Source organism: Schistocerca nitens, chromosome 5, assembly GCF_023898315.1.
Source record: "Schistocerca nitens isolate TAMUIC-IGC-003100 chromosome 5, iqSchNite1.1, whole genome shotgun sequence".
NCBI classification, from domain to species: Eukaryota; Metazoa; Arthropoda; class Insecta; order Orthoptera; family Acrididae; genus Schistocerca; species Schistocerca nitens.
In genome coordinates, this window is record NC_064618.1 from 882,216,798 (window position 1) to 882,241,154 (window position 24,357).

At 37.7% G+C, this 24,357-nt stretch overlaps 2 protein-coding genes across 5 annotated transcripts; one reads left to right on the forward strand and one right to left on the reverse strand.

Annotated features, from left to right (window-relative positions):
• Nucleotides 1–399: 399 nt before the first annotated feature.
• On the reverse strand, nucleotides 400–2,502 carry LOC126260161 (phosphatidylinositol N-acetylglucosaminyltransferase subunit C). Its single transcript, XM_049957425.1, has one exon. It carries the CDS (start codon nucleotides 2,405–2,407, stop codon nucleotides 1,556–1,558), a length of 852 nt encoding a protein of 283 aa, XP_049813382.1. The 5' UTR covers nucleotides 2,408–2,502; the 3' UTR covers nucleotides 400–1,555.
• Nucleotides 2,503–2,582: 80 nt separating this feature from the next.
• Nucleotides 2,583–23,627, forward strand: LOC126259435 (probable glutamine--tRNA ligase). Of its 4 annotated transcripts, none has more exons than XM_049956249.1 (3): nucleotides 2,604–2,837; nucleotides 3,144–3,220; nucleotides 19,427–23,627. In XM_049956249.1, exon 3 carries the CDS (start codon nucleotides 19,473–19,475, stop codon nucleotides 21,804–21,806), a length of 2,334 nt encoding a protein of 777 aa, XP_049812206.1. In that variant the 5' UTR covers nucleotides 2,604–2,837; nucleotides 3,144–3,220; nucleotides 19,427–19,472; the 3' UTR covers nucleotides 21,807–23,627. The 4 variants fall into 4 exon arrangements, with proteins under 4 accessions (XP_049812205.1, XP_049812206.1, XP_049812204.1 ...); XM_049956250.1 differs by having other exon boundaries at nucleotides 2,620–2,634; XM_049956248.1 differs by lacking the exon at nucleotides 3,144–3,220 and having other exon boundaries at nucleotides 2,583–2,634.
• The last annotated feature ends 730 nt before the right edge of the window (nucleotides 23,628–24,357 follow it).

A 24,357-nucleotide genomic window follows, 5' to 3' on the forward strand; every position in this document is an offset into this window, starting at 1 on the left:
ATGTCATTCGAAGCTATAGTCTTGGCTCATCCCTTTTACGTCTGAACGCAACTGCTGACATCACTGCTGGTTGGTTGGACCAGCTGGCTGGACAAAGTCGTCCAAGTTAAATGCGCTGGTAAGGCGGTTGTCCTGCATTATCCCTCAGTCTATGTGCGTATAACACAGCATAAAACATGTACTTACAATTGTACTTGATTACACTTGACACAGCTTGGCTTCTGCTCCACGTGAAACAAAATCCAGTGAGTTTCAACCAAATGCAGAACACCACACGCTGTGATGTTTACATCAGGTTTATCCTTATGATGATCACAGTACAGTAAATTTCGTAAAATCGATTGATAGTACCAAACAAAACTTCCAAAAAATAACATTTACAGTATTGAAAACATGATGAACTAACAATTCAAAAGCCAAAAATTAATTGATAGTAAATAACATACTGCCAATGCAGCAAAATACGAACTTCCACAATTACAGTAACACTCAGTCCAATACCACACCAACATCAAACAATTTAGAAACAGACAACCCTACACGCCCTTCGCAAACAATCCATTTCACACGCCGCACCTCAATGACATCACAGTTGTCACGGGTAAAAGCAGACGAGTGAAATCGGACCCTTCCATTGACCATACATGCCCATTCAAAACAAATGTTCATCCACATCTCTTCCTTCAAATCAGAACTGAAACAGATTTGTCAGAAAATGTTGCCCTTACAGATTGGTACACATGCTGTAGAAGTTGCTTGCTGCAGCCAACACCTGAACATATGTGCTACGGATGTCTGTAATCATATGGCCTGCAGTGACATAGATAAATGTGGGTGAATTGCAAATAAAACAATGTTGTCTTGATTTAGAGTCTAATTATTTCTGAATTGATACTCATATGACTCTTAGTATCATAAATTTTCCAGGCTGTTCAGTTTAAGGTAAGCCAACTTCCTTCTAAATTTAACTTTCTTCCATGAAAAATTACACAAGTAGACCATAAATTAGTGAACATAAATGTGGTTTCTGTGAGTCCCTGCAGAACAGTTATCTATGGTTTTTTATTGCTCCATTTTTCTTATTGCTGTTCATTTGAGTTCTACTACTACTTTTTTAAACAACATTATGATTCAAAATGTAATAACTCTGTTAGATAGTTGTTCATTTATAGAAAACCAATCAATAATTTTATAGAACATTCCATGTTTGTTTGAAAACTTGATGTTCTCCATTGTGTGATAATTTTATTGTTTATATCCTGTGTTTAGTACATGACAAAGTGATTAGGAACCAGCTAAGCATCAAGCTAACCAACTGTGAAGAGCAATTTTTCAACTACACCACTGTTTGTTAATACAGCACGTGGATTCAATCTGGTTCTAATGCATCACTCTCTTGCAAGCTAACACTTTGCTAGACCTCTAATCACTATAAAAAAATTCAAAATATTAAAGTCAAATGAAACAGTGGAAAGCAAACCAATACACACAATTCATTTGGATATAACTGAGTGGCTTTAGATGCACCCAGTTTCTAAAAATAAACATTTAGTCCTCACATGTCAATCTCGCTTACAACAGCTTCATCCCATGGACCATATATGTTATCCTTGTGGCACTGCCATTTCACAAAACATAATGGACACACTGCTGTGATAAATATCACAGAACAGATAAACAGGAAAGTCAAAATTGATGACACAGTAAATAAAAAATAAACAGTTACAATGACCATGCTACCTACAGTGATCAGAGATCCTCTCACATTTGACAATAACATTGGAAGGAGTGCATATAATTCAACTGCAACTGTTAACAGCACAAAGGCATGGAATGGTGAAGGCAGTCGTGACGCTAAGCATATTGAACCAAATATGGCAGCATTCAGGGACAAGGCGCTAGATACAACTGCTGCAGGCACACCATAATCGAAAAATATCAAGTGAACACAACTCATTATCGTGGTCATCGCATATATTGTGTCTGTACTAATTGTCTCGGTAAGTGTTTTCAGAATAGGGGACAGCACGTAGCCAAAGGAAAGAAATATTAGAACTGTGTGCAAATCTCCCCAAAACACTGTGCTATAATTTACACTCGTATGTACTGCTCTGAACAGCAGGTAACCTATTCCTGTCAGTATGCTGCTGCATACGAATACTTTCTCCGGTGTAATCCATTCGTTGTTGACGTACACGAATACTAAAGCAAACCATACAACGATGCATAACTGGCGTGCAACTAGTCCACCCCCTCTGATCGCCTCTCCATACGACACACCTCGAGAATGTACATTTTTCTTCAATTCTTCCAGAAACGATGCATCTGTGTAATTGTCTGGATAGCCTTTGTTTTCATACAAATTCTTCTTCCACGCAGATCTTGTTGAACTTTTCTTAATAGTCATCGAATGTCGTTCAGATAAAACGCATTTTAGTCAATTACCTCACAAAACACCAAATTCCCACCCATGACTTGTCAACACAACACAGTTAGCTAAACGCGCATCCAAAGACCTGCTTTACACTTACCACACGCTACGTATTCATTTGTTACGACGAGCTTGTTATCTTTCGTATGAACTTCTTTGTTGTGAACTTCTGCCTGTGTGTCACATGGACTCATGGAATATTTGTAAGGGTTTGAAAGTTTGGTTGTTATTCTTGTGGAACTACTAGTAGTATATGAAATGAAATGTCTTTCTCCGTGACCAAGTGCTAATAACAGTACATAAAAAAGTGTCCCTGATATCGCAACATACCTGTAGAACAACTGTTCGGAGACACCGGCGTAAACCTTAACCTTATATTTGCAACAGTTTTAACACAAACTTGAAGGTTTGTACATATGATCTAGGGAGCCTTCTGTTTGCGATAGTGTGATGTGTTACAGGTAACCAGAGATGCAAAATACAAACGAAATGGGGTTGCTGTGCTCTGAACTTTCTGCCACATACTAGCACTGAATACATGTAGTAGCAGTGATAATGTTACTAACGTGTGTAGAGCCACGTAACTGTTCAGAAACCAGAATCTATAGTTCATTATATTCGAGATAACGATGCTGATTATGAACAAAATTGTTAATATAAACATTCTTGTATAGTCAACTACAGTATGTAAACTTTTCTTGGTTGCTTATAGGAGGAATTGGGATGGATGGAGAAGAGTAGTTCTAACTACAATCTAGACTACTACTGGGAGAGGACGTTTTGTCTCAGGTACAGCAGTCGCTGCAGCCATGCTTTGTGCTACAAACAGAACATCTGCCCTCAGGGTGGGCCCTGAGCCTACTTTTTCTGTGTAGTACCGTAAACGGGGAAAACTTTGCCACAATTTTTTTTCATCCTACCAGCTTTCATAATGCAAAAGACGTATTTCAAACGAACCTAAATGAGAGGTCTTCGTCGCTAGTATCATATTATGGTTACAGACAACAATTTAGGTATGTACTTATACACAAAACGCGTTTGGCAAAGTAATCTGACAAGTCGGTCAACTTTGTCAGCTGTTAAAATAAATGGAAATCGTCAAAACACTACAGAAAAAGAAATTTAAAGCATTGAAAGCAATTTACGTTAGTAAGAAACACTTTAATGCAAAGATAATTACAGAGAAGGTTATACAGAAAGGTACACTTAAAAATTCAAATCTTAAAAATTAAGTTTGACTTTTCATCAGAAAAGAAAGTTTTGCCCTATAGAAGAAGTAGATAGACTCATCACTGCTGTAATGGCAGTTGCTGTGTGTGTTCTGCTTCAGTGCCACCAGTTCATCAAGTGTGATTCGTCGAACAGATTCTCCAGGTGCCACATCAGTTCTTCTCCTCTTCAGCCAACTTTGACTACAATTGCTGCAACAGGCTTGAATGTAATTCAAGAGTGTACCATTACCATCAGCTCTCTCCATCCAGGATTCTAGACTAAGCTTCCTCAGAATGTAGTGGCACAATACCACATTTCTTGACTCCTGAAATGTTAGATTTCATTTTCTTCTCTTCATCCAAATCAATGAAAAGTTTAGCCAAGAGTTTGGAAAATGAAATTTTTTCAAGCGTCTTGGAACTAGATGAGCGTTTGTCTTATAATCTGTCAGTATGGCTGTCTATTTCCTTTTATATGGAGCGAAGACTGAAATGTCCAGAGGTTGACATAAATGAGTTGACACTGGGAGCAAGAACACAAAGTGAATGTTGTGAGTTGTGCATACCTTGATAACTGTTACATTTACATGCCTACTAAGATTGCCCATGGCAAAACTAAATGGAGAAAGCACGTTTCATAATGCAGAGCATCAAACTTGTCACATTTTGCTCCTTTTGGTCATCGTAAATTCACATATCCCAAAACTGCTTTGAACAATAAAACAAGCGAGAAGGAAGCAGTTCTCATGTTGCCAAACTGCAAATATTAAAGAAATATCTTGTGTTGGTAGAATTTATAACTCTTTCTGGACACTTGTATCATCTATGAAATATTTTTTTGGACCCTGGTTCATCAGTCAATTTTTTCTCATTGTAGTTTAATGTGTAGGATGGATGTGCTCCTTCTATTGAGTCTTTCTAATGACTAAACTATGTTTTAATTTGAACTACTTCATTAGCTCTAGTGCAAGAAATATTTTGGCTTTATGTCGATTTGTGAAAGAATGGCACCAGCCATCACCAGGTAATGTATTTTTAAATTGTGTAACCTGCTTCCCAGTCAAATCCAAGAGGTTTTTCATGATGAGCTGTAGATCAAGAGGCATTCCCCAATCTGTACAAATGAAGATTTGTTCAAGGATCTGCTCTTCTTTTTCTTCTTCTTCTTCTTCTTCTTCTTCTTCTTCTTCTTCTTCACTGCTCTGTGCAGTCTGACACCGTGCTCTCTTTAAATGGAAACACTGTACTTTGTTTTCAATTGTTCTTCAGGAGATATTGAACTCTTTCTGCTGCTGTTCCACTGCTCATTTGTTTATTAATCACTACAGATATAGCTGTTCTATTCTATACCTACGTGTTCCCTGTTTGGGTCTAATGAGGCTTGGCATTTTAAGAACCTGTACAGAGACACAAAAATGCTAGGGGGAAAAAGAAAAGAAAGTGAAAGAGGCAAGAAAAAGGCAAAATTCTAAATTGGCAAAGTTGACCCGTTTTCACCAAGCTTCCTGCTGCAACATTGCCAAATTATATTACTATACTACATACACCACGCAATTTTATTTCTCGCAGTGATTCTAAAATGTAATTATATACTGCACGGAACAGAAGAAATAGTTTTCACTTAAATTAGAATGGATAGACAGGACAAGACACTTCTGTAGACTACAAGAAAATGCACGGTCCACAAACTGAAAGAAAGGCACCGACAAAGTACAGGAAACAATGAATAAACCTAAAATGTGCACCAGATCTGTTGTTCGTTGTTTCCCCTGTGCAATGAAAGCATTGGCACCTTTACTGGAAGTTTAAAGAACTTGGTGGGGTGCCCAGTATAATCTTATTCTAAAAGTGACAAAATTTCTCTGCTTTGCAAAGTTGTTCCAGCTTACAGTCGTTATTGGTTTCACCCACAATGGATTTAGTACTACCTCATTGCTCTTTCTAGCATTGAACACGACAAACTGGAATGAAACATGTATCTCAGTACTCAATAGCTCTGTGATACAGCACACAGTATTGTTTGATCATTAATGTTGTCAATGGGCAGAAACAAAATGCTATTGGTCTGAAGTCTTCTTGCTTCAGAAATTGGGAGCCCAATGCTCCAGAAAAGTTGTACAATTAGTATCCATAATAAAGTTAAAATTATACATGTATTATCTCGATACAAAGTGTAGACCATCCCATGACGTCATGAACAAAGTACGCCAATATGTCATTTTCTATGGTATGTAGCAAGGTGAGACTGAACAGGCAAACAGCCAGTGACAACTATATCCCACATAAATTAACCATGTTAGGCAACTGCCTTAGTAAAGGGTCATTCCATGTCAAAACACGAAATAATTCAAGGATTTGTAACCCTGTACCTCAGATTTACACAAAACTTTGCATATTTGCTTATACTTACAACGTAAGAACTTTATTTTATATTGAATTTTAAATGTAGTGATATTCTGATAACTGGGCTCTGCGAGAATATCAATGCAAAATGGCACTTATCTACATAAATGCCCAGATGTTTATCAAGCTTTTGATATGGATTATTATTATTTTTTTTTTTTTTTAAGTTAAGTAAGGCATATAGTTAACTGATATCCAGTTATTGAAGCAATAAAGTTACAAGGAATATTTTTAAAAAATATTAATGAATGTCAGTTTTCAGTTTCAGGTAAATTGCGACAATGTGGAAAAATGCTTATATCACGTTTATCCAGCTTGCTGGGAACCTGATTTTGGTCTTAAATAATCCCCTAGATTGTAGGTTTTCAAATAAAATAAAAATTTTAATGGGTCTTCAGCTAACTGACACACACATCTGAAATCAAAATACATTTGGCTGTGATGGAAAAGGGTCATTTTAAGTAAGTTCATCCACTCACTGCCTCAGATGCAAGGGTATTAAATTAGAATATTTAAGTATAACTCATTCTAGGCAGGCAAGTTAACTTTAAATGTGAAAATTTATTTCCTTTCATTTGACTAATTCAGTAATTTGTTAAGGACCATAATATATATATGATTTACGTGGTCAGCTAGTCACCTGCTCACAGTGACAAAAAAAAATCCTTAGACAGCAGTAACTTTTACAGGCATAAAAAACAATGCAACAATTGCTGAAATTCGTTGTTGAGAATAACTGGCATACAATAATTAGTCTATTTGGCCTCAGTTGCTCTTTGTCTTTCTGTGAGACAGGTCATATCTGTTTGTGGTGCGCCCCTATCATTCCACTTGTATAAAGCATGTTTTAAGTGAATTAGTGCTCATTTAATTGCAACATAAAATGTGAATTCATGCACTGTTGAAAAATTAATAAAAACACCGTGTCATTTGGCACTCTATACCTTAGTAAAAACTCTACAAAAAACAGAAGCGTTGCGTGAAGGCCAATGAGATTTGATAATTCTGCGATCCAGTATAAGCTATCCACAAGATCAAGAAACTGCTACTATATGTAGACATCAAAGATACTATTACTTAAAAGTTTTTGAAAGTCATCAAATAACTTTTTGTGATCCTTTCAAAAAACAGACAAACAGTTAAAAAGTCTTTGAGGTCAGTTTTCTTGTTGTCTAAAACATTAAGTGCTAAAAGAATCTATGTAAAACCAGGTCAAAAACTGTGCACAGCATGTCGTAAGATTTGTGAACAGAAAACTGACATCAGTGACAGAAACAGAAGTGATGCAGGTGACTTGGATGTGACATTTCACGAATCAGTACTAAAAAGTCAAAGTATTGAGGGTGCAAATAAAACTTTACATGATTTGGGATATTCTCACTTAAAACTTCTCTCCATTCCAAATCACAGGAAGACTATTGCAAAAAGAAGTTAGAAAAAGAGAAGCATGTTTCGGAAAGAAAAATGTGTCCGCATTAGATTGCAGTATTGAAGATTCAGACTGCGGAGGAGAAAAATTTGATGATGAAATTGTTAAACAAAGGCAAAGATTCTGATGCCATGATATTGTTAATGAAAGATAAAGTGGCTAGTGTAAGAGTACCAGAAAAAATTCAAATTTTAACTTTAGCTCCACCCTCTTGGTCAGAAGAAAACATAATGTCAGAATTTAGTGTTAGTGAGAATGTGGTTCGACAAGCAAGGAAACTGAAAACAGAAATGGGTACAGAATGAGATTTTCACTCTGCAGCGGAGTGTGCGCTGATATGAAACTTCCTGGCAGATTAAAACTGTGTACCGGACCGAGACTCAAACTCGGGACCTTTACCTTTCGCGGGCAGGTGCTCTACCAACTGAGCTACACAAGCACGACTCACGTCCCGTCCTCACAGCTTTACTTCTGCCAGTACCTCATATCCTACCTTCCAAACTTTACAGCAGCTCTCCTGGGAACCTTGCAGAACTAGCACTCCTGAAGGAAAGGATATTGTGGAGACATGGCTTAGCCACAGCCAGGGGGATGTTTCCAGAATGAGATTTTCACTCTGCAGTGGAGTGTGCGCTGATATGAAACTTCCTGGCAGATTAAAACTGTGTGCCGGACCGAGACTCGAACTTGTGACCTTTGCAAAGGTCCCGAGTTCGAGTCTCGGTCTGGCACACAGTTTTAATCTGCCAGGAAGTTTCAGAAATGGGTATTTTATCAATTCCTAAACCAGAAAGGGGGAACACTATTGCCCATGAAGTGGCAAAGATGTGACTGATGCATATACTCAAATGTTACCAGGAGCAAAAGGCAAAGTTAGCATTCAGAAGAATGTGCATATGCAAAAAAAGACTCATCCTTTGCAGCTTGAGAGAGGGTACTCTTGTTTTAAATAGGAGAATGCAAACATTAACATTTTATATGCTGTTGGTGTACTTAAATCAACATCATTAAGCAGAATGTATTGCTTTAATGAAAAAGATATGAAGTTAGAATATAATTTGTCACAGTGGATTAAAAACAGAGATTCTCTTAAGAAGTTTCATTGATAGTTTCAGGGATCTTCACTGCTGAACATGTACTTTTTAAATTAATATTAGTGTGGCTAGAATAATTGCTGTTTAAAGATGCTAATTTGACATCCTAAATAAAGTTAACCTGTGTACTGAAATTTTTCAATTGAATTTATAACTTTTGGCTCTTTACTTTCATGAGGCAGTCTTACTGTAGGTTGTCAGTTTACATAATCTGATTTGAATGATCTCCTGAACAATGATGTGATGTATGTTAAATGAACATCCAATACCTATCAAAACTCGTGGTGCTTCTTCTTTTTTCTTTTTCTTTTAAATAATCTTAGAGTTTCAATATAAATACATCTTGTTTCAGCTGTCAGAAAGTGTTTTACATTTTGAAAAATCATTCTTTGGTCGAAAACAGCTTAAGTTTATTTTTTATATTCCCATATGTCAAGAATAGTTATTAATTTTTTTCCGTTAAAGAAACATCCCATCTGTGACATCTGGGGAAATATGACAGTGACACATTGTTAATAAGGTACTTCCTATTATTATTATTGTTATTATTATTATTATTATTATTATTATTATGTCGGAAGTAATGCAATCCAAATGTCAAACTTTAGTTGTCATTTACGTTTGTAAAAAATTTCCTTTCCCCCCCCCCCCCCTCAAACTACATGAAGTAAGTACGTGGAGAAATTTTTGATTGTTGCCATGCAAAAGTAACAAGTAGAAAAAGTTGTCAAAGTCAGGAGCAGTGAGTGTCAGGTGTGGATGATGCCCCCCCCCCCTGTCATAATACAGAGTATTGTGATTTCAGATTTATTTTTGTGTCCATTTGTAGAAAACCCATTAATAGTTTTATTTTTATGGCAATGGGTACTGTATTGGGAAGTATTTAAGATCAATTATAAGTTCCCACTAGGTTGGATAAATTTGATATACGCATTTTACAATATGTCTGTACTTTTTCCAGAAATTGGAAAGTGACACACATTAATTTTTTTTTAACTTTATGGCTTAAATAATTACATGTCTGTTAAGTATGTGCTTCTCTTAACTTATGGGGAAAAAAAAAATTGAAACCGGAAGCTTCATGAACACCTGTGTTATGGGCATTTATGTAGATAAATACCATTTCAAGTTGACATTCTTATAAGAATATCACTAAATTTAAAATTTGATATAAAAAAAAGTTTTAGTCTGAGAGCAAAGAGAGTTTGCTCAAGTCTTATAAGTATAAGCAAATGTGCAAAATTTCATGAACTTCTGAGATGATGGGTGACTCATCCTGTGTGATTTTACGTGGAAAAGCCAAAGGTATGAAATTTATTTTCAAGTTGGAAATGCATTTGATATTAAGATATTACCATTGGTAACACATGAAATTTGTGCCAGGCTGGGACTCGATCCCAGACTCCATGCTCTCAAGTGGTCACCTTAACCACTTCAGCTATTCGAGCATGCTTCCAGGTCCGACCCAAACTTCCATATGTCATACTCTATAATCCCATTGCTTGCAACTTTACTTGAGTTCCCGCTACAGTGTTTCAAGGAGACAAACTTATTCAATGTTAGTATTACAATTGTCATTTTGCCTATCGAGGCTTGCGCTGATAACCTCACCATTGGGGTCCGTAAGATCCCTACCGCTGTCGAGGGTTGTAATACTTATATCGAGGGTTGTAATACTTATCTTTAACAATATCTGAAGAAACAGACATTGGTTACAATCTTACAGCTGGACTAAATTTATTAAATTTATTCACAAGTGTGGAATCTTTCTGACATCAGCTGTGTTAGGTATGAAGGTATTACCTATTGGTGATATAAAAATGTATGCCAGACTGGGACTTGAACCTGCATTCCCCACTTGCCACAAGCAGTCACCTTAGCCCCTTCAGCAATCAGAGCAGGCTTACAGGACTGACTCAACTGATGACTGTAACACTAATGTTGAATACATTTGTCTCCTTCAAACCCCATGGCGGAATCCAAGTAAAGTTGCAAGCAGTGAAGTCATAGACAGTATGACATGAGGAATATCGAGTCAGTCCTGGAAGTGTGCTCAGATAGCCCAAGTGGTCAAGGTGACCGCTTGTAACAAGCAGGAAACCTGAGTTCAAATCATGGTCTGAGACAAATTTTTACATGTCACCAACAGGTAGTATCTTTATACCTAATCTTCATACCTAAACATATGAGCTATTATTACTCAGTTTTTCTGGAATTAGATGAACCACAGCTATCTGCTCGAGGGGCAAGTCACGGTGTGTAGTTTGTGGAATCTGGTAATAAAAATCATTAAACAGAAGGGACTGTTCAGGTGATATAAACATACAAATGTTAAATTAAACTAAGGCTAGGATCTGTCCAGAATAAAAGGTATCTCCCAGAAAGGCGCCTTTCAAGTGAAATTAGTACATTTGAAGATTGATATTTTCATTCCCTATACAAAGTCTATCGAAAATGGAATACTAAACACATTTTGGTTTGAATGCAGTGGTGTTCCCATCGAAATCTTGGCTGTTGTAACACTGATCTGTGATAACCAAGCCCTAGGCCTTGGTTATGTTGTAAGGTGAGAGTGGTGAGTTGACAAAGCCCAACAAATATAAAGGAAAGGTTATGGTAACAGATTGATCTGTAGCCTGATTTCCACATTTGTGCCATGTCTAACACACTTTTTTTGTTATTTAAAAAAGTTGTGAGGTGAATTGTGAAAAGCTGTAGCACATAATAGACAAATCTCTGAGTATTTTGGTGCATATCATTTACATACATTGTGTATTGACTGGGAAAATTCAAGGGGGCACATGGTACTTTATACTGACTGTTTGTTTGTAAATAGGTGGAGACAACAAAAGTGAATACGATATAATAGTTTTCGTAACAGATATATCTGTAGCATAGCATGAGAGGTTTGTTTTTACAGTATGTTGAAGAAACTTTGTTAAATGACTGACAACTCCCCTGCAGGTGCTTTGGTTCATTTTACATGCATGGTGATTATAATTAAAGTTAAACTTTCAAACCACTGTAGGAATAACATCAGTGGTCAGAGTGACATCAAATTGCAATGGAATATTACCAGAGAAGGGAGGAAAGCATACGGCAGAAGAAACCACGACCACAAATGATAAATGAGTCATACAACAATGCCTGAGATGTATGCTTAACGTTAAGCAAACTACTAATCAGGGTGCATAGGTGTACAGGTGTGATACTGTTAGTTACATAAGCTCATCCACCAAGGCAAGGTCATATCACATTGGATGGGAAAATAGGTTTTCAGTTGTCCTGAGGCCAAAAACTGCATAAAAAGCATCAATCACATTGGTTTTTAATTGTTCTGAGGCCTAAAACCATATAAAAAGCACCAGTCAAAATCAAATCAGATTATTAATTTCCATGTGACTGGCGCAAAATATGTTCAGTATGCTGTCCACCATTTTCTGCAACAAGTTGAAATCGAGAAACAGCATGTTGCATGACTGATCGAAGTGCTTCTGGGGTCACATTCAGAATGTTTTGCACAGATCGTGCCTTCAATGTAGCTAAGTTTGCAATCGGAACACTAAACACAACATCGTTGAGATAGCCCCACAGATTAAATGGCAGCTGATAATTCTAGAATTTCTGAATGGCGGTTCAGCAGTTGCTTAACTTGATTTGCAATGTGCAGATGTGTGCCACCTTGCATTAAAATGATATCATCCACACATCCAAGCTATTGAGAGCTGGAAAGACGTGGTTGTGCAAAAGACACTCATAGCGCTTACCAGTGATAGTACAGTAACAGGACTGGAAGCACCTCTTTCGAAAAATATGGTCCTACGGTATATGACGCCGTAAACCTGCATCACACAGCGACTTTTTCAGGATGGATTGCTATAGGTTGAATTGGGTGTGCATTTTCTGTTGCCCATATTCAAAAATTCTGTGTATTGACATATCCTGTCAGATGGAAGTGGGCTCCATCTGTCCACAAAATCTTCCATGGCCAATCATTGTCCACTGCCATGCGAGCAAGAAATTCTGAAGCAAAGTTGTCTCTTGCTGGCAGGTCAACATTAGGCAAATCGTGCCCACGGGTATTTTGAATGAATAGCAAAGAAGGATGTTTCGTAGGATCTTACGCTCTGTGCTCATGGGTGTGTCCATTGTTCGGGCAATTCTCCGTGCACTACATGTTTGCACACCACCACTCGTCTCCCCCTGCATTGCTGTGGCCACTGCTTCCACTGACGCGAAACAATTTGTTTCCTCCCTCTACCAGGTTGCACACTAAAAGAACCTGTCTTTTCGAATTTCCGAATCATTTTCTCCAGACCCATGGCAGTCATCGGACCAACGCCTTTTCTCATACCCTTCAGTGTCCGGAACTTCTGCAGAGTGATGTGTGCACAATCATCATTCTTGTAATACAGCGTTACAAGCAAAGCGCGATCCTGCATTGAGAGAGTCATGGCAAACATCACGGACACGAAAGGAGGAAAAGCCGTGTATCCAGCATGTTTATACCAACTTCAGTGGTTCGTGTGCATGGCAAGTGTTTCCATTTACATGTTCTGACACATACAGCGCCATCTCTTGATCAATTTTCACACTATTTTTTTTCCCTTCTGCCATACATTTTCACCTTTATCTGATAATATTCCATTTCAATTTGACGTCATTCTGACCAGTGGTGTTATTTCTACAGCATTTTGAAAGTTTAATTATAATCACCTTGTGCATATCGTATATCAACTATAAAAAATGCAAGGGGAAATTGTTGTTGTTGTTGTTGTTGTTGTTGTGGTGGTGGTGGTGGTCTTCAGTCCTGAGACTGGTTTGATGCAGCTCTCCATGCTACTCTATCCTGTACAAGCTTCATCATCTCCCAGTACCTACTGCAACCTACATCCTTCTGAATGTGCTTAGTGTATTCATCTCATGGTCTCCCTCTACGATTTTTACCCTCCACGCTGCCCTCCAATACTAAATTGGTGATCCCTCGATGTCTCAGAACATTGTTATGAAAGTTAAAAAGTGCTACAGAAAAGCTGTGTTACGTAATATATAAACGTATCAAACAAATACTATGGTGCATATTTTGTACATACATTTACTTAAACTACAAAAAATACAGGAGCATGGAGCTGCATAACTTTTGTCCCATTTTATGTACTGCAGCACCCATGTTTTGTGTGTGAGTACTCTAAACGCAGTGCTAGAATTTCTAGATTTTAGAATTTCTTGAGGTGTCAGAAGTGTCCTGTACAAAATCTGCAAATCAATGCTGGATATTGTTCTTACAACCCTTCTCTTGGACAAATATATACTTTGGTGATACAGTTGTATCAAAATATGGGATAAACCAGGGGGTCTGCTGCCATAAGTCAGCTTTGACAAATGACATCATGCCAAACACCAAGTTGGAACACAGATATGATTTCAAAATGGCGACCAATAGCCTTAAACTTTTCCATGGCATAAAAATATAACTATTGAGTACAAAATAGTATAAATTCATTATAATTAATATTGAAGCTAACTGCACTACTGCTAGAAAGTGGGTGTATTGGACGAAGACATACTAAAATCTAACAAAACAACCTTTGTCGAAAAAATTGTTCATCTTTTGAAGCTATCCATGAATCGATCCAATTTGTGACTTCTTCATGAGATTGGAAGTGTTGGTCAGCCATTGATTTAAACAGGTGATTGTCAGAGGTAGCAATGTCTGGAGAATATGGGGGGGTTGGGTTGGGCTTCCCATTTTAACATTTCCAAGTACATTTTGACCTCTTATGCAACGTGGGGTCGAGTGTTGTCATGCTGCAAAATCACTTTATCATGCCTCTCACTGTATTGCGGCCGTTTGTCTTTCAATGCTCTGCTCAAGCGCATTACTTGTGTTGGATAACGAGCACCTGTGATTTTTTTCACTTGGTTTTAACACCTCATAGTACACATCGCCGAGCTGGTCCCACCAAATGCAGAGCATGATCTTGGAGCCGTGAATATTCGGTTTGGCCATCGATGTGGAAGCATGGCCGGGATATCCCCATGATTTTTTGCGTTTAGGGTTATCGTAATGAACCCATTTTTCGTCCCCAGTCACAATGCAATGCAGAAATCCCTTCCGTTTTTGCTGCCTCTGAAGCAACTGTTCACAAAAACACAAACAACCATTCAACGTCTCTTGGTTTTAGCTCACATGGGACCCGAGTTCCTTCTTTCTCAATCGTGCCCATAGTCTTGAGACGTTTTGAAATGGCTTGCTGTGTCACTCCCACTAATCGTGCCACTTCTTCTTGAGTTTGACACGTGTCTTCACTCAGCAATGTCTCCAATTCTGCATCTTCGAAAACATTCTCTCTTCCACCACTATGCCAGTGTATGACGTTAAAATCACCATTCTTGAAGGATTGAAATTACTCACGACACGTTCTTTCACTAATAGCATCCTTACCATACGTACTTGAGAGCATTCGATGAGACTCGGCCGCTGTTTTCTTCACATTGAAATGAAACAGTAACACCTCCCTCAAATGACGAGAATTAGGCTCGTAAACTGACATTTTCAATCAAGAACAACTTTATGATGCAGACACAAATCAACTAATGTTTGAATGAGGATATGTTGACCGAGGTCCAAGCTCACAGCCTGTCGTCTGCGATCTGTTTCTTTCGACCGCTACTTACCATTGTCGCCACCTATCGACAAATGGTGGAAGCAAAGTTGTACACCTTACAACCAACAACGCAACACAGAAACCATAAAAATTTGCAGTAACATCAATTTCAATACACAAGATTACTTCATTGTCACAATAACTAACAAAAACCAAAACATAAATTTAAATCTCCAACCATAAAAAACACACAACACTAAAAATTCTAAACCATAAAAAGAACCTATTGCCTATAAATGCCAACACCAAAATAACTCACTAAGCAACCACCACAACCTCTTCCAGGATTACTATAACAAATAGCTTTCAAGGTGTCGAATATCAATAACAACACTCACAATTTAGAAACACAAACTTCCTTGCACTAGAGTTCACCACCACTTACTTCAACAAGTCCTCTGTAATCATGATACATTATAAATACACAGTGCCACTATGACTTCACTGTTATGTCACAGGTCAAAGTCCCAGTTGACCTAAATTAAGATCCTGATGACATGAAAACACACAACATAGCACATTATTAACTGAGTTACGTAGCTAAAGTGTATAATGTAATATGAATGATATAATAATATTGGCGATGAAAGTGCTATATTGCTAATGTCACGTAATCTATTTTGGAAAAGTGTAGAATACAATACATTTCAAATTAACTGCTAAATAATCATATCCCAACCTAACTGCAGCCCTCCTCATCTGCTACATTATGAAAATAAGCTTTAGACATGGCATTTAAAAAGATGGTCCACGAATTTAACTACGTCCAATAATCTATACTGCATACTGATCAAACCATCAATTCTTGATGTATTAGTTATTGTAAGCAAATTCAATCATACAGACTGTTTTCCTTTCAAAATATTTTTGCATGCCACAGTGTACATCTCACCTATGTAGCTGAAGTGAAGTTGGCAAAGCAGTTTTCGATTGTATTTAAGCGATGCATTTTCTTTACTGAATTTTTTGCATCCTTCCTCCAATTTTGATGCAATCACATTCAATACTTTCGCCATATAACTCAAGCAAATAGGGTTTATATTATTGCATATGTTTTTTACCTCGTGGCACCATTTGAGCGCATTCTCAATTGAAGCATAGAATACAATGCAGGGTGCCTTGTTACTGGCTCTAAAATCCAGGGTGGAATAATGACATCATTATGAAAAGGATAGTTGCTACTCACCATATAGTGGAGATGCCAAGTCACAGATAGGCACAACAAAAAGACTGTCACAAAATAAGATTTCTCTGGCAGCTGAAGTCTGGCTTCAGCTGCCAGACTGTGGTCATCCATGTGCGAGTTGTGTTTGTTTGTGTGTGTGTGTGTGTGTGTGTGTGTGTGTGTGTGTGTGTGTGTGCGTGCGTGCGTGCCGGAAGCTTATTTTGTGACAGTCTTTTTGTTGTGCCTATCTGCGATTCAGCATCTCTGCTGTATTGTGAGTAGAAACTATACTTTTCATAATATTGTTACTTTCCAACATGGATTTTCCACTGTTAGTACTATGAAAAGGATATATTGCTACTCACCATATAGTGAGGATGTTGAGTCAGGCAGACACATCGCATTTCTTTTCGAAGAATTTCATTAGTTTGATACACTTAGGATGGAGGCACCAGTGGCCCAGTAGTCTGGTCCCTTAAACCCATCAATCCAACCCAACCATTCTTTGGCTTTACATGTTCCATGTATTGTTACTTTTGTATCCAAACTTAGTCTAGTAAATAAAAGCACCCACAAAAGCGAATTTTACTATGTTTTGCATCATGCATTGCATTAGCAGGATGCATAAGTGACTTCATGACAGACAGCATACAGCAGTCTAGACCATGCTGGGCATTTCATCTGCCATGTAGACAGGGGAGATAGTACCAGTGACATGTTACACTTTTATCATACCATCAGATGTTCCTTTGGAGCCACTTAAGAGTTATTCATCCACAGAAGGTACTAAAATATGCCAGGAGAATGTCAATATGTGTAACATTAGGGCTGAAGTAGAACTTTGAATAAATTATGTAAAATTAAGAACATTTTTCTGTATTAGCAAAATGGCTTATTATTATTATTATTATTATTATTATTATTATCATCATCATCATCATCATTATCATCACTAAATAAATTCAGTAAAAGCTTGCTGCAAACAAAATTCATTTTTGTGATATTGATAACTGACTAGCAGACAGTCATTTCTTTGCAAATGAATAATGTGTGTCACATAAAGATAATTATGTTCTCAACCTGAAGATCAGCTTGAACACTGCAGTGGGCATGGTCCTATTGGATGTGGTAAACCCTTTTAATCCTCCTATCTCTCAAGTGACTTACCCAACCAGTTACCTAGGAACCAGCAGGTTAATGTGGATTTGAACCACAATGCAACACGATATTTTTCACGTATACAAATTATTTCTCGAGGTGAAATATGTTGTAAGTGACAAAATCCTAAGACCTATTGACAGTTTAATGCTGAGCCTGTGGATTTCTTGTCTGACATTTGTCCACTTAGCAACTGACATAGGCACACTTAAAAAATCAGAAATTCACACAAGGTCCTGAGCTTAAGATTTGATATTGGCTGAAGTTTCGCATGTTCATGGTACCTCTTGGCTCTGATGCAATGCTTAGCAGCCATTCAGACTGTTTGTGGAGGAAATGGTAGAATCTCCAGTGCCAATGTTTCAAGGGCTCTTCGAATGTTGCTCCCTGGTGATGGTTGGCAAACAGATTTATTTATTACTAGGCGTTACTTGCATATCAGTAGTTTTGTTGTGGTGAGTGATGGTGACCAAGTAAGCTGCTGTATGTGCAATAACATCAGCTGCCCCCGTGTGTCTGCCTGTTGGGGTAAGCACAGCGCATGACGTGCTGAGCAGTGTGTACAGAGGGGCAGGGCCAGGAGTGCACATCTATGCATCCCTGCTATTGAAGTAGTGTGAACGTATAGATTAAACACACTGAAGATTGTATTCATTACTTGGATAAGTTTCATGTAGCACATATGAACCAAAAAAAAAAAAAACATTTTCACAAATATGATGAAATTCAAAAGTAAAGAGTAAATTTTTTTCCCTAATTCACGTAATATTCTTCAAGCCAATAAGTATCGTGTACTACAAACTTCCCAAAGTAGGCTGTGTTCTTCCTCAGGGTTCGAGCTATCGTGTTACCAAAATTCATCGAAATTGTATGTGTCATACAGTGGCATGATTTTGCAGGTACAGTACAATGACATAATTTTTCAATCACATTCAGTGATATATGTTGACATTCGTCTGCAAAATGTCATGAATACAGTTAGTAATGAAAAAAATGTCAGGTAGTTGTACTACATGAACACTGAAAATGTAAGTGATTAACTTCTTTCCCTTTCAAAATTTTGTGGCGGGTGTCGGCAGTAAAAAGTTTCGTAGGTTTGAAGTTACGTGTAAACTTTGTAGCAAGTCACCAATTGCTCTCTTTCTCAAATACTGGATGAATAAATTATGGGTATTTGTGTATCTTGTCCTACACTTTTTTTTCACCCCCCACCCCTTTGATAGGTAGGTAGTTCTTACCCCTACAGTTGACTTTTTCCTAACAGCAAGCGAAGTTTGTACTAAGTTTGGTTGAAATTAGCACAGTGGTTTCAGAGGAGATGTGGAACATATATAAATTTTTATAATATGTATGGATATCTTTTTTCTGTTACCCAGTTTGATGAAGTAAAGCCTATACGTTGCCCAAAGCTGTATTCAAGTTACCTGCAAAAACTGTAGTAGCTGTGGAGATAAGCATGTTCAAAGACAGAGTCACATTTACGACAGTGTTACAGATCTGTTATTAGCATGGATATGCATTATCATAATAACTTGAAATACTGTTTATACAGTAACGTGTTATAAATTTGGTTGTGAACAAGCCCTTACGTAGCTTCATGTAAAGTTGTGTTTGTGTGACCTATATAGATAAATGATATCGCGTGACCTCACTGTTCTCTATAGGCAAATTAATATATGACTTGACCATTTTTTGGCCTCATCCTAAACGGAGCAAATTCTAATTGGAATTTTATTCCTTATGTGGAAAATCTGTAAAGCTTAGAGAGCAATATGTAATCATCCAGCTTTCAAATTAAAAATACTGTAGCCATCTGTTGTAGTAATGTGTATATTTTAATTTATAGTATATTTCTCTTTTGTTTCAGGAGACTGGTATAAGGAGGGACACATGTAAACAATTTCACATCAAGAATGATTGATCAAAATAAATTAATTGAAACTTTTGTATCTCTGGGGCTCAGTGAGCAGAAAGCAAAGGAAACAATAAAGAATGAAACAATAACGCAAAACTTGAAACAAGCAGTTGATGAAGCAGAGAAATTGGGTGGTGTACCAGATGAAAGTAAAATGCTCCTCTACCAGCTAGCTAGTAAAATTAAAAAACAAACTGCTCACCATATACCCATGATTGTGAATTACATTTACTCCAGAAAAATTGATTCGAATGAGAGACTTGATGCAGCATTAGAGTATTTACTGTCTCATCTCAAAGATGAATTAAACCTGTCTTCCTTTGAAGAAGCCTGTGGCGTCGGTGTAGTCGTAACTCCAGAAGAAATTGAAAATTCAGTCGAAGAAATCATTGCTGCTCATAAAAATGAATTATTAGAAAAGAGGTATCAGTTCAATTTAGGAATTATTATGCAAGAGGTGAGGAAACGCTTAAAATGGGCTGACGGAAAAGCACTTAGAAATGAAGTGGACATTCAGATTTTAGATTTATTAGGCCCTAAAACAGAAGCCGACTTGTTAAGCCACAATAAATCAGATAAGAAAGTTAAAAGCGCAAAAAAGGGAAGCAATTTGGTGAAGACTAAAGAAATTGAGAAGACTGCTGATGCAAAAAATGAAGTTGAAAGTGCTTCTATAGGAGATATTATGAAAAAATTAAATTTCCACAAACCTGGAGAAAATTACAAAACAGAAGGCTATGTCATTACACCAAACACTTTCAACATTCTCAAAGATCATCTGAAGGTTACCGGTGGACAAGTGAGGACAAGGTTTCCACCAGAGCCTAATGGAATTTTACATATTGGTCACGCAAAAGCTATCAACATTAATTTTGGTTATGCTGCAGCACACGAGGGTGTTTGTTTCTTGCGATATGATGACACAAATCCAGAAAAGGAAGAGGAGAAATTCTTTGTGGGCATCAGAGAAATGGTGAACTGGCTAGGATACAAGCCATTTCAGATTACTCATTCGTCCGATTACTTTGATCAGTTATACAAGTGGGCAATAGAACTTGTAAAAAAGGATTTAGCATATGTTTGTCACCAGAGTTCAGATGAGATCAAAGGCATTAACGCCCCACTTTCTCCGTGGAGAAATCGGCCAGTTGAAGACAGTCTTAAACTGTTTGAGGATATGCGTAAAGGAAAAATAGATGAGGGCAAAGCGACACTTAGAATGAAAGTGACATTGGAAGAAGGGAAACAAGACCCAGTCGCGTACAGAATTAAGTTTTTGCCTCACCATAGAACAGGAGACAAATGGTGCATATATCCGACATACGACTACACTCACTGTTTATGCGACTCTATCGAAAACATAACTCATTCTTTATGTACAAAAGAATTTCAGAATCGCCGTTCCTCGTATTACTGGCTTTGCAATGCACTGGACATTTACTGCCCTGTGCAGTGGGAATACGGACGCTTGAATCTGAATTACACCGTAGTATCCAAACGTAAAATTGCAAAGCTAATTGAGGAGGGTATTGTAAACGATTGGGACGATCCACGTCTCTTTACTTTAACTGCACTGAGAAGACGAGGGTTCCCACCGGAAGCTATAAACAATTTTTGTGCTCAGGTAGGAGTTACAGGTGCGACATCTGTAGTCGATCCTCAGATGCTCGAGGCATGTGTCAGAGATTCTTTAAATACTACTGCTCCACGAGCTATGGTAGTTCTGGAACCGTTGAAAGTGAAGATCCTCAACTTTCCGTATTCTGAGAGTACTCAAGTTAAAGTTCCCAATTTCCCCAGTGAACCAGACCGAGGAAGCCATTTTGTTCCATTTGATAAGGAAGTGTTTATTGAGAGAAGTGACTACAGAGAAGAGGACGAGAAAGGATACAGAAGACTGACAAATTCTCAACCGGTCGGCCTGCGACATGCCGGTTACGTTATTTCTGTGGTAAGGGCCATTAAAAATAGTGTCGGCAATGTAACTGAATTGGAAGTACAGTGTCAACCTTCAACAGAATTTAAACCGAAGGCGTTTATTCATTGGGTGTCGCATCATATTCCTGTGCAAGTTCGTTTGTATGACATGCTGTTTAAACATAAAAATCCAGAAGACCCCAATGAGGTGCCAGGAGGGTTCCTATCGGACTGCAACAAAGATTCGCTGAAGATACTGAATGCGTATGCAGATGTTTCTGTGTCAAAAGCTAGAGTTTTTGACAAATTCCAGTTTGAGAGATTGGGTTTCTTTTCTGTTGACCCAGATACAAAAGATGGTTCTTTAGTTTTTAATAGGACTGTTAGTTTAAAGGAGGATGCTAATAAATCATAGGTACCATTCATCTAAATTCAATAATCTTGATGTGTTTGCAGAGTCAGTTGAAGAAGAAATAGTGACTGTACGGCACAGAGTGAGAGGTCTTTCGGGTGGAAGCAGTATGACAGATACGTGGAATGCGCGAGTGCTAAGAGTGTTTACCCTTGAGTGGAGCCTCTGTCGAGCATAACTGGTGTGACCAGCACCATGTGCCATACTGACACATTTTGCAGCAAAGTGGACTCATCGTGAATGTATTTTTGTGAATGCATGCTGGAGAGGTTAGAGATGTGGCCTGTTTGAGGAGAGGTGAGCTGACGTATAGCTCCATGGAAGAGTGGTAGAATGAAAAGCCAGCATAACAGAATTGTTAGATCAATTAAGACAAAACCAGAAACTTCCTGTAATCCGAAAGATTTCAGAAAAGGAGGAGGTAAGTTTCTTTGTCCTGTGGCTGCCTTTTGAGGACTTCACAATGGGTGTTGTGAATTCCTCCAAAAATGGGAGCTGGAGAAAAGATAGCCAATTGTGGTGAATGAAATTGATCAGCAAACCCTTGACCTGTGATCCATATTGGTCCTGGTCTGTTGTTATTATCTTTCCATATCTCAAGGTCTTTAAATCATTCACCCTTACCTTCTTTTCTGTGATCTTTTGTATTAATTACAGTTGCATATTTTAACTGACCTACCAGTTCCACTTAATTTCCTTTTGGTTCCACACCGCTTCTCCAGAGTTCATAAGTCACCCCTCCCCTCCCCTCCCCTCCCCTCCAGCAGGCATGTTGAGTCCACTACAGTATAACTTGCGGCAGTATGGCACACGGCACTGGACACAACAGTTATGCTTGACAAACGCTCCCGAAGATCCGCCCAAGAGCATACCAGTTTCGCACTCACTTAGTCCCACGTATCTGTCATACTGCTTCCACCCGGAAGAACTTGCATTCCGTACCATAAAGTCAATCCTAACACAGGTCTGCTGCAGTCACTTGGCTTAGTCCACACATCAGCTTGGCAATGCTGTTGAACAATGGTGCCAACCTTTGGGGCACAGTAAAATCACTCAGACTTGGAACTGATTATTTTTGATGAAGTGGTCTGACATATGTACTGAAATAATGGAGCAGGTGATGTTTAGAACAAGCAATAAAGCACTGAAAATGAATTCTTACATGATTTGTAATAAAAGACTAGCATTGACATAGCAGCTACTGAGACGACGGCGACACACTCACTCACAAGTGTGTTCAAATTCATACCTTGTAGAAATATAAAAAATATTTATTTGGGTTTCCTCGTGGCATAAACTGCTTGAGAAATTAAGCACCAGTGATTGGGTGTGTCATCTGTTGATCCTATATGAAAGTGGATTTTTATGCAAAAGCACCTTCTCGTCTGTTAAATAAAAAATGGTTGTTATTTAGAACAATTATTACATAAAATAAACTATTTCTTGTATGGTTTTTGTGAAGAGTGAAAATGTTTTTGTAGAAACTAAAATTCCATTATTCTTGAAATTAACTGGAAAGTTATGGATGCAATAACTTTTGTAGGTGTGTCACTTATGAATGAAGCAATAAAAATCACGCAAAATTAAGATAATATAAACTTGACATGCATTCAGTTTTATACTTTGCTTTTGGTAAATTTTATCAATTATCTCTCTCTCTCTGTGTGTGTGTGTGTGTGTGTGTGTGTGTGTGTGTGTGTGTGTTTTCTTCAGGTTTCGTCCTAGCCCCATGGTTCCCAGAAAACCATGATCATTATTTATAATGCCCCAGAAGTGTGATGTAATTTATTTGTAATTGTTGTCTAATTAACTTACTGAAATATATTTTTAATATGTGAAATTAAAAGATTGTAAAAGAAAACTGCCTTTGTTTTTCTATGTGGTAGAATTTTCTAGTCAATGTTAAATTTTTCTTCGCATAAAAAAAGCACTTATAGTTGTTATTAAGGATGGCAAATGCAGGCACTTAGTTCGAGAATATAATCAAATACTATATCACAGTTCTGTGGAACAGTCTTGCTCCGTGGGGCAACAAACTCAACAGCAAACAAATATATGATGAATCATAGTGAGTAATATGTTTTGTCTAAAACACTAATCATCATAGGAGAGAAAACTGTTATTACATTTTAGCTTGACTCAGATTATAATACAAAAGATCCATACTGAGTTGTGTGAATGCCTCTGCAGTTTGAACAATATTATGAATGTCTTAAGTCCAGTCTCTGCTGCTTCTTATTTTCATGCCATACAAAATTTAAGAATGAAACCCACTGCACTTTGGAAGGCAAAAGGAGTATCTGTTTAGGAAAATAAAGCAGCAAAATTGAAATGACAGTTGCTGAAATGTCAATGCTTGCACTGTGCAATTATGTTAGAGCATACTGTTGCTTGGTGAGAGAAAACTGAAGACCTTGGCATATTTCATGGATTTCCTTGGAAATGATGTTTTAGTTAAGAGCTGCATTTTCAGTGTATACTGTTTGTCTTATACTTAACAGAGGAGACAAAGAAACACACAATCACACTTACAAACATTAAATAATGATGTGAT

Excerpts from the sequence above, each read along its gene's own strand:
- LOC126260161 (XM_049957425.1), bottom strand. The coding sequence starts at position 2,407 with ATGACTATTAAGAAAAGTTCAACAAGATCTGCGTGGAAGAAGAATTTG.
- LOC126259435 (XM_049956248.1), top strand. The coding sequence starts at position 19,473 with ATGATTGATCAAAATAAATTAATTGAAACTTTTGTATCTCTGGGGCTC.